The sequence below is a fragment of the Limulus polyphemus genome, unplaced genomic scaffold (genome assembly GCF_000517525.1).
Source record: "Limulus polyphemus unplaced genomic scaffold, Limulus_polyphemus-2.1.2 Scaffold2581, whole genome shotgun sequence".
NCBI classification, from domain to species: Eukaryota; Metazoa; Arthropoda; class Merostomata; order Xiphosura; family Limulidae; genus Limulus; species Limulus polyphemus.
In genome coordinates, this window is record NW_013668191.1 from 73072 (window position 1) to 84419 (window position 11348).

At 31.9% G+C, this 11348-nt stretch overlaps 1 protein-coding gene across 1 annotated transcript in view; it reads left to right on the forward strand.

Moving 5' to 3' along the window:
* The first annotated feature begins 2109 nt into the window (after positions 1 to 2109).
* Positions 2110 to 11348, forward strand: part of LOC106467354 (negative elongation factor B-like) — a 26370-nt gene continuing 17131 nt past the window's right edge. The window contains 5 exon segments of the mRNA XM_013927701.2: positions 2110 to 2453; positions 3621 to 3737; positions 6194 to 6505; positions 6591 to 6739; positions 8106 to 8235. Coding sequence (XP_013783155.1) covers positions 2145 to 2453; positions 3621 to 3737; positions 6194 to 6505; positions 6591 to 6739; positions 8106 to 8235 — 1017 coding nt within the window. The 5' untranslated portion in view covers positions 2110 to 2144.

Consider the following 11348-nt stretch of genomic DNA (forward strand, 5'->3'; position numbering starts at 1 on the left):
ATGAGGAGGATGTGGAACAAATGAAGTTCAACCAATGTCACATGGATGTGATGCTCTGCATGCAGAATTATGAAGAGTCGACAACCCTCTTCCATGATTATGGAAAGTAAGAGAATGATTAAAAAGAAGGGCCACGCTCACACAACCAGATAGCAAAGTGTCATCTTTGAACTGGAATTATGAGGAGGCTCCTGCATAAGCTGGACTGGCTGGCCACCGTACATCTTGGAAAAACTGTTCAGGGTTAAGGATGGGAAGGTATCCAGCCTCACCCTCTTCTCCTTGAGTGGAATAAAGAGTACCAACATCACTCAGGAGGAACAGACCTCTGGTCACCACTTCAGCAACTGGAAAATGAGAGTGGTAAGGACTCACTTGTTCCACTAGCAGAGGGGGGGTGTGTGCATTGGGGAGTTCTGAGAAATGATGCTCCAGAGACAGTGCCATAGCTGAACCACATTCCCTATTTTGAAAAGCAAACCAACCCCAATTTGTTCAAGTCAGGGGTTAGCAGGGATGGGCAAAGTCCTTTTATGTTTTACTCATAATAGTCCATGAGTGGAGGTCCAGTATTGTATATAATATTAGATATAGGACAATTGTTCACCAACCAGAAAGAGCCAAGGCAAATCTCCTTGCATAAACAGCAATGTCTGACAAAGGTGGAAGGACCAGGTATTCAGATGAACTAGTTTCTCCCATTAAAGGTGAAGAATCGTAAGCCACAAGAGAAATACTCAAAACAATACAATCATGATGCACTAGTTGTAAGAAGGATGCATGAGGTGGGATATCCATCCAAAGTTCAGAAATAGCTATCTGAGCAAAGGAACATGCTGGAAAAATAGAGTCTAAATTCTCTGCCCTTGATTTCCCACAAATATAGTAATAGTGCTGAAGAGAAACCTGCAATAAACACCTAAAACTGTCTTCGTCAATTTTGCCATTGAGAAAATGTGAATAAGAATAAATAATGGGGAGCTTATATATCGAATGGGTATAGCGGGCACACTGACATAAGTGGAGAGGGCCACAAGATTAAAATCACTAGGGGGAATATTGTGAGGTATAAAGACTGGAGCAAGTGAGGTAGAATTAATAGCAATATTAGATGGGCAAAGAAGAAAATCTTTCTTCAGAATAGAATGTATGTTATAGATAGGCCTATTACATTCTTTGTCTATCCTGCAGAAGATTAAATTTATTTTTTAGGGAATTATTTGCATCCAACATTATTTACCTTGTTCAGTAAAGCTGCAGTATGTCCTGTCATATATATATCTAGTAAATTGTGTCTGCTACTTGTTAAGCATATTCACTTTGCCACTCACTGTAGATGCATTGTTTGAAGTTTGACACTTAAGGCCTACCAAAACCGATATGCCTGGGCCAGACAGTCAATACAGTTTAGTATTCAAAGTTGGTAAGAAAGACCTCCATGTTAGAAATAACACACAAGCAATTGTATAGTTGCAAGAACTAAAAAAAACAAAAAACAAGCCCTATTTAGGTATGGTCAGGTCAAGGAGTTGAATAGTCAGAACACTATTAAAGTATGATAGGTTTGTTGAAGAAATTCAGACACCAAAATCCTAGAAGTTCAAGATGTATACATATATGTAGGTTGACATTTTAATGAAAATGAACCAAAATCTACTATTTTATGCATAAAAAGTAAAAATGAAAATGGGTATGTCCAAATTATGGTAATATATAGGCTTGACTAAGTCAGATGGTTTAAATACTATAAAGGCTGTGTTGACATACAGCTTTATAAACATAGAAATTCTACTAAGTTAACAAAGAAGGCAACCTTGTTAGTCTGTAGGTTTTGATGCAATATAACTAGTAAACTGCTGATTACGTTTTCATCCAGAATAGTATGTATTATTTGCCTGTTCTTTGTGATTTATATTTAATGAAACCTGCACATACACATTTGGTAACTTACTTCATGTACACCTATGGTGAGTAACTCATGATTCATGTTTTTATTTAATAAATATTCCACTTATACATATAATGATTTACTCTGTCCTTTTCTAATCAATGAACAGCAAGAAACGCAGTAACATTTTTATTAAAAGTATATCTGTGTTGCAGCTTAAAACTATGGATTGTGAATAAGATTTTGAAGAACAGAAATGTCTGGACTAGAAGAGGTTGGTATTCCTGGAAAGGAGTATCTTCGAGAAGCTCTGACTAACTGTTCAGATCCTCAGCGTGCTATAGAAGAATTTCAGGTGGAGAATGGAATTTTGTTACCTTCCCTGCGACCAATGCTTCCTCTACTAGATTTACATGGAGTGAGGCGCTTGGAGTTTCACCTTTCAGTCTTGGAAGAATTAAAAGAGAAACTTTTACAACAAATAGACAATTTAGGGAAACAGGAAGGCCGAGAAAAGGAAAAAAAGCTTAAAGAGTTGCTGCAAAAGAGTTTTCCTGTGATCAAGGCAATACAATAGTTTCTAACCTACTTAATTTTAATATACTACAGTCCATTAAGATAATTTTAGCTCATCTATCAACATGTTTCTAGAAATTTACATTTCAAAAGTTTTTAACAAAAATCTAACTATAAGTATTGTGTGTTTTTTCTATTTAAACAATAGAGATTGGAGTATCATACATGTATAAAAACCTAGTTTTACTTGTATGTCTACCATAATTTGGTTTTAAGTTGCGATTGAGATTATGTGATTTAAGTCTGAATTCATGAAAACATATCTTACAATAAAAATTTAAAAACTGAAACTAATACAGGTCTGCAAGTTTGTTATATTTTTCAGATGCTACTTATTTTGTGCATTTTTTGTAAAATCATATTGTCTTCATATATGTTTTATATAATAAGCCAGAGGGTTTGTTGATGAATCTTTTATATGCATCTACTGCTGGATTAGATGTGTTGGAATTTCTAGTGTTTGGTTTTGTGTTTTAACTAATTACTTTTTTAGCCATTTAAAAACGGCTTAAAAGGAAAAATCATGATGGAATACCTTTTGGTTATTATATTGTATAATTGATTTATTTCCTGTGTGAACTTAATAAAAATCTTGTAAATCATAAGGAATTTTACTTATGTCTTTTCACTTGTCATCCAACTGCATTCTAACCTTTCAAACCTTCCAGAAAAGGCTTTCCAAGAGATTGTGTGTTACTGTATATAGCTATATATAACTTTTATAAACACATCAGAAAGATTTTTCACAGATGATTTAGGCTTTGTTTCCATGATGTGAGAAGGATAACTATGGGCAGTTTTGGAAGCAGTGAGTCCTCTGTACTGAAGAGTTGGTGGGCAAAAATGTTTTGGATAACTGATATCAAGATGGTTAGCATTATGACTATACTAACCAATTAGATACCATTAGCTCTAAAGACAAGTTCTGGAAGTTATCTGCAATGCTGGCACCCACTAACTATCTCATTCAGTGCTTCCAAAGCTGTTGAACTCCATAATCAACCTTCTTTAATCTTCAGAAAAACCATTTGGAATTATGATTTTTTTTTTCATAATTTAAGCATATTTTTGTTTCTTTAATTTAGTGCATGATTTACGTGATGTGGGATTTAGTATGGAAATGTAAGACATCTTTTTGCAAAATATATTATTTCAGGTTCCAACACTTCGTCCAGTGGTTATGTGTATTCTCAAGAACTTGGACAGAGTAGAAGACAAATACTTGAAGCAGCTTGTTGCAGATAAAGAGTTGTATGAAGCTTGTGATATTCAGGTTAGCTTTACTGAATAAGGCCCCAATTTTAGTTTCATACAAGCAACTTGTCAGAAATATTATTAAGGACACACAAAAACAGAAAATAGCCATGTTTAATATAGTTTTTAGTTTGTCAACCAACACCTGATAAGCATTTTTCAGAAACAAAGGAAGAATGTACTTCTTTTGGAAACAAATTGACTCAGTTGTAAATGAACTTACATAGATAGCTTACTTTTTAGTGATATATGCTTATAACTATGGAAAAACTGACCTGTCCAGTGGATAGGTAGAGTTAAAATTTTACCTATCCTACAATAAAACCCATCTGTTTCTTATTTTAGGGTTGAGTGTCAGAATACAGACAGCTCTGCCAGTCATTGTCTTGGTTACTGCTGGTTCCAAAACAACACTACCTCCTTTCACCCAAAGCTTTCTCGATCCTGTTTTGCCCTCTAAGCATTGCTAAAATAGTTTCACTAATAGTGCACCAGTCTCTTGTATTCCTTCATTTTTGTGCCATTTCAGAACATGTGCTGATTATATGACTACCCTCCAACAATCATACTGCACCATCTATATAAGTGCAACTAGCTCCTTTGATTCTTCTAGCACAATCCTCACTTTCTCAATTAGCATTCTTGTGTATATAGAGTGTCTTTTAACTCATTCTCCATGTGACTACAAAATTTTGATTGGGCTTAATCACAATATTATATCAGTTTCAACTTTAAGTTTATACTTCTTGTGTTTGATTTCCATTGTTTCTACTCATTTGTTTGAGAAATACTTCTGTTTTTCAAATTCTACTTTGTTCATATGAATTTGAGATTTAATATGGGGGATGATGAAATTAGTGTTAGTAGACAATGGTTCTGACACGAGTCCCTAGATATCATAGTCGACGAGGTCTGCTGTGGAAGCAAACTTTAATTTGTGGGGTGTTTGGGTTTTACTTTCGGCCAATGATCTCTTCTTTGTGTGAGGAAGGTTATAACTACTGTGTGGAAATTTCTTTCTGTGGCACTTTCCACCTGTTATCACGCTTCCATCTGCTGGGTTAGGTATTGTTCTTTTTCTCAGGAGATCCATGGTAAGTTTTTCAGTGTGTATTTCTCACTCCCAGTTAAGTGAGTTTTTGAGCACTTGTGTGGATGGACCTAATTTCTGCACTTGAGCAAGTGAAGGCACTGGAGCAATATTCTCAAGTCTTACTAGTGCCTCTTGCAGCTGGCTTTTGAAGTACTATGTAGATGTGTTATACATATTGATATTTCATAATTTTAACAGTAACTTTTGTTAATTTTTATTCTGGCAGTTGAGAGTTGTTATTGACACCAAATGTGAAAAACTCCTGGTTCAGAACAAAAAGTTAAGGAAAAAAATTATCCCATATGGATTGAAATGTGTACCTGTAACATTCCAGTAATAAAACTCTTTATTGACATTTGCATGTAAGTTGTACAAGGTGATGAAACATTTAATTAAATCAATTCAACCCTTTGTTTATTATTTCTACTTGGAGGGGTTGCTTTACTGAACAACTTCCTGCTGAGGATGTAAAGTTGTGAATTATTTTAATGATAATATTGAATCACTTAATAGTAAGAGTTAAAGAAAATATTTAGTTTTTTTCAGACTATTTATTGAATTAATATTCACCTGTACTGACAACACATAAAGTTTGAAAACCAACAATCTCAGAAGTACTATTCTTTGAGGGTTGTACAGCTAATTTTTTTAAAATATTTATTTACAGATTGCTTTATTTTTTTGTGTTTTCAATTTTGGTGTCAGATTTAGCTACTCAGATAAAGTCATTGTATCACTAGTCCCAGGGCAAGGTTCATCCTTGTGTTTGCTTTGCATGTACATGTAAGTATAAAGTGAAAGTTTTAAACATTTTGATATTTGTGTTCAGCATTTGAAGTGAAAAATCGAATACTTTCTGGAATATGAATAGACTAAACAGGTACACAATAGGAAAGAGAATCTAAGAAAGTTTTTACATAATATACTAAATGCTTCTATTGATGTATTCCAGTAATTTATATGTTACAAAATACAAACAAAAATATTGATAATATTACATGGAAAATAACACTTAAAATATGTATTAAAAACTTGCAATATAGAAGACAGTGCATTAATTTATTTCCACAGAATTTGTTGTTAAATTGGATCTCCATACTATGCTAAATAAAATAAGTTACTAATATATTTACTACACAAGTTACTCAAAATAAATAATTATATGACAATAAGAAGGATTTAGCTTCACAGATGATCAGATTACATGGATGTTATGATTAATGGATTTAACTTAAAATAGTGAAATTTCAGTCATTTTACTGTAGTTATTCAACAGCTGGTAAATTTTTCTGTCAAGACAGTGAAATATAACTCATATATTTATCATTTACCAACTGTGTGTAACCATAAAAGCACATCACAGGATTCATTTTATTTATCAGGTTAAGCGACAGATCTGGCGAGAAAATCAAGCTTTGTTTGGTGACAAAGTGTCTCCACTTCTTAGTCAGTACATTAAGGAAAAAGAGGAGTTACTGTTTAGCCACAATGATCCCAACACTACCTTTTTCCAGCCATCACCTAAACAACGACGACAGGGCGAGGTGATTCAGAAACTTCTAAATATGATTGGCCACCATGTTCAGTTGTATGATATGGTCCTTCAGTTTTTACGAACCTTGTTTCTTCGTAGTAAAAATGTACACTACTGTACACTTCGAGCAGAGCTTTTGATGTCACTTCATGATTTAGAGGTATGCACCATTTTTGTATTTAAATTACAGTGAGTTTGTAAACTGTAAATATATTAGAGTTCAAGGTTGCCTTTTTTTCCATTAGATTCAGGAAATAACTTCTGTAGATCCTTGTCATAAATTCACCTGGTGCCTGGATGCTTGTATTAGAGAGAGAAATGTTGATATTAAAAGATCTAGAGAACTACAAGGATTTTTAGATACTGTGAAGAGAGGACAAGAACAAGTTATAGGGTGAGGATGTTTCCTATATCATTTTTTAATTTGGGATATTTTATTTTAATATGAAAGACTGTTTAATAATGTTCATGACCTTTCCAGTATGCACTACAAACACTTAAATATCAAACAATCTGTATTTTATAAAAATGTTTCTTATAATGTTTGTGGTTTAAAAACATACTCAGGCATCAACTTTATAATTTTGTGGAAGACTAAAGTTCTCTACAATAATTAACAATTGGTTGCATTATGTAGTGACACTGGAAGCAAATTTTTATTTCTTGACATAATGGATGAGTATTGTTGTGTTTGTTATTTGTAGAAAACTTCATTATACAGGATAAAATGTATGATCTTATATTGATGAATTGACCAAAAATATCTTATTCAAATAAAGGACTTTCTTTCTGTTGTTACTATATCTCTTGAATTTTTCCAAGATCATACTATCATAATTTGTACATTTTGAATACTCTTCCAGTTTTAGTGATTAATGTTTCATTCATCAAGTTTTTTTTCCTATACTTTTAAACACAATGTCTTAGAGTATGATTCAATTATAATTTACCAACTAAACGACTTAAAAGTCTCCAATGTGATATTTCCTGTGTGTTCTTCTATATTTGAACCACTAGACTGAATTTTGACTTACCTGGTAGGACCTACAGTGAATATTTGTATACCAGCTAGCAATTCATTTTCACTTCTTTATTTTCACCCTTTCAGTGTGAGTAATAGAAATTCATGTCTTTTATGTATGGTTTTTATTTATTCTTATAATTTTTCAAAGTGTAAACATTTATAAACTTCTCAGCCTAGCCTAACACAGACACACATGTCTGAAATTACACTAGCTTGAGCAACAGTGTGGAATATGACACTAGATCACTTGCTGTTATGATAACAATTTGTAAAAGAAAATGAAAGACTGGTCCTGAATCAAACAAGCAATAAAGAAATACAAACTTCATTATAAAGTTAAATCTGTCATCATAAACTTTTGTTTTCCTCACAGATTAATTACCATCTGCCCCATAGTAGGGTAGTTTATGTTCCCAAAGTTATTGAGTTGAATATTTACACTTTTTTAATAAATAGCAGTGTTTTATACTAACAAAAATATTATTTCATTGTTTATCTCTTACAATTAACAGTGTTATATGGAAGAAAATATTCTTTTTTGCTTTTATCTTATTTATTATCTATTCTAAATAATACTCATATCATTCTTTAAACTATAAATTTTCTGTCATAGTTTTTTTATGTTGATTGATTATCTTAGCAAGTTTTGGTTGCCACATAAGTTCTCCATGGTTAACTAAGTGGCTTCTGAGTAGGATATTGATGTTTTACATTATTTTAACGTATTCCTTCTTAGTGACCTTGCTATGACTCTTTGTGACCCTTATGCTGTGAATTTTTTGGCAACTTCTGCCATGAAAATACTGCATCACCTTGTCAACAATGAAACTTTGCCAAGGGTTAGTTGTTTCTTACAAGTGACAATAGTCATATTATGTGTATATATATTTATATAGTAAATTATACATGTTAATATACAAATGACATTAGTCAAAGTATGCATGTTTGCCCCTAATGAAAAAATATCCACCATTCAAAAGGACTCAGGTTATAGGGTTTTGTATTTATTTTCTTTATGTATATTATACATTATAATATTATCAAATGTAGCATGACATCCAGCATTTTTAGTTTACACTTAGTCAAGTACATAAGTTTATATTCAGTGTACAATATATACCATTTAGTGAGTTTTATTGTAGTCCTGAAAGGTGTACCAAGACACCATCAATTGATGTTGAACTTTGTTACATCCCAGGTATTGAAGTGTCCATGTTTACATTTAGTATGCTATACATCAGTATTTAGTTTGTGTTTTAATGTTATTATGAAATGTACCAGAATATGAGTAGGTTGGTTTTTGAAAAGCTAGTTATTTCAATGAATATAAGATAAATTTGTTACTAATTCATTACACAGTTTGTATATATGAGGCATACACATAATGCTGTGTACATGTAGTAACTCAAAATGTCACTTTAAGCTAAGAATGTCATATAAAATCATTAAAGTTTATACTTGGTTTTTATATTTTGAGTTTGAGTCTGTCAATGGTACACTTTATTCTTAAATATATATATATGCATATTTTAGGATACAATTCTAGATTTGTTCGGATATGAGATATTCTGTGCATTAAAGGAGTATTACCCAGATATTAAAATGTGAAAATTGTGAGGATCAATTGAAATAATCAACATTCTGAAACACACTTACCTTCTCCCACACTTTAGCTTTAAGCAAACTTTGTAATTCATTGCTTACTGCATACTTTTCCTTTGGCTGCATTGTAAATTGCAAAATTATTTACTGTACAATATTGTGCATACATAGCATGGATTGATGATTTACCAAACTTGATGCTCCAAATAGTATGACCGTAGCATGGGTCAAGTCTATATTAAAGGGGGAGTATGTTGGCATTCTTTGTGCATATTTGTATTGTTTTTAATTATATCAAACAATCAATACAAGGGTTTAAGGTCCTGGAAGTAATCATACCTAAATTTCCTTTCGTTGAGTTTGTTTGAAATTGAGTACAAAGCTACCCAAATGGCTCTCTGTGCTTTGCCCACCATGAGTACTGAAACCCGGTTCCTAGCGTTATAAGTCCTTACAACATTTTTTAAAGTATGAAAACAATCAGGGAGATTATCCAGTTCTTCCAGAATAAACTTTTGAGTAGAAACACTTTATTTTATTTATTTCAATAAGAAATTAAAGTATTTAAACAATAAAAATGATATTTAATATAATGCCACCTAGCACAAACTAACTAAACAAAAAATGGCGCGATAGGCTATTATTGTTGTTTTGTTAATCAGTATCTGTAATTCTAAAATCGTAAATTGTGTATATTGTAACACTTGTAATATAGAAATATATTTGTCAATAATTCATGATAAGAAATTATAGGAACCACAGTAGTTAATTGTTTTTTTTTTTAATAAAATTATATACTCGAATGCAACTGGTGAATGTTGAATGTCCATTGGTGTACGGTGACAGCGTAACTTGTAAGTGTAATGTTTATCAATTAAACCTGTCATAGGAATAAGACTGTGAATTATATTTTAATGGTAAGAGTGTGTCTATTTAATGGATGCTGTCACACCAAGAGCTGTTAAATTATTTCTATCCTAGACTCAAGTTCTTTCAAATATACATTATACTATAGTTTGAACAACCTATTGACATTATAAACAACCAGCTAAATGTAAGTTGCATATTCGTAATTATTAGTTTATAGTTGAGCAACATATCTGAACTAAAGTTCATCAGTCTAAACGCGTAAAAGCCTATATTTATAAAGTATAATGCAGAAAGGTAATTTTTATCTGTAACTTAAGTATGATAAGTAATAATAATATCTAAATTTCTTCTTCCACCCTTATTCAGTAATTGTTTGTCCAATTAAAAATGATAGTATGAAAAATATGCTATATAGCCTCACTAATCGTATATGAGAGACTGACTTGACTTCTGAATTAAAATTATCTATAGGTAATTATAGGTCCAATTATTCTCTTACTACTAATACTAGTCTAAGTAACTGAGTTATCACAGCAGGTGAAGGTTTTACGCTTGTATTACTATTAGCAATCATACAAGGACAAGCCACAGAAGATCTTGATTCAAAGAAAGCTAATAATATTCATTATAATAAAACTTGAACAAATTAACTGCAGAAAGCAATTCTACATTTTAAACTTAAAAAGTAAACTTTTTTTTTTATTTGCATCTAAAATTACAACTAACACTTCACTGAAAAAATCAACAGCAAAGAGCAAACTTGAAACATACAAATTATACTATAAGTATAACTTGTTACTTATAGCTACATATTTGCTACTGATTAGCACTTAACCAAGAAGCAAAACCAGGTCTACGTTATGTTAAAGATTAGTTGATAGCCAGCATGTGTCTTTAAAGTTTAATTCCTCTAGCCATATAGTTTTTCAGTGGTGAATACTTCAAGTGCAAATGAAGCTTTTTGTTTTAATTCTAACAATCCTTTGGATTACTGAATTTTTGGACCATTTAATGATATGGCCAAATAACCTGTGCCAAAATTATTTTTATAATAACATTCAAAGTACTATTTGTAGCTTTAAAAATCTAAAGTCATTGTCTAGCTTTACTTTCAAAAAAGTAACATAAAAACGCTATTTGCGCTCTGTTCACCTTTAGTAAAATCGAACCAAACATTTTTTAGCATTATAAGTTTGCAAAGTTAGTGCTGATTCACGTGGATAATTAAAAGCTAAAAGAGGCACTGAAATGTATTTATTTTAATATTAAGGGATTTTTTTTCTTGTTTCTATATATATATACGTTTCGTTTATTTTTAACTTGTTCTTAGTTAAGTTGTGAGTTTGTGAATTATTTTAAGTACTGAGCGAGTCCGAATTCATGAGTAATTATTTTCCTGTAAAAATGTGAGAAGAAACAATTTAGATCAGAGGTCACCAAACTACGGCCCGCGAGGTCAGTTCATCCGGCCCGCCGCTGCACTGTGCCACAAATGAGCTAAAATATA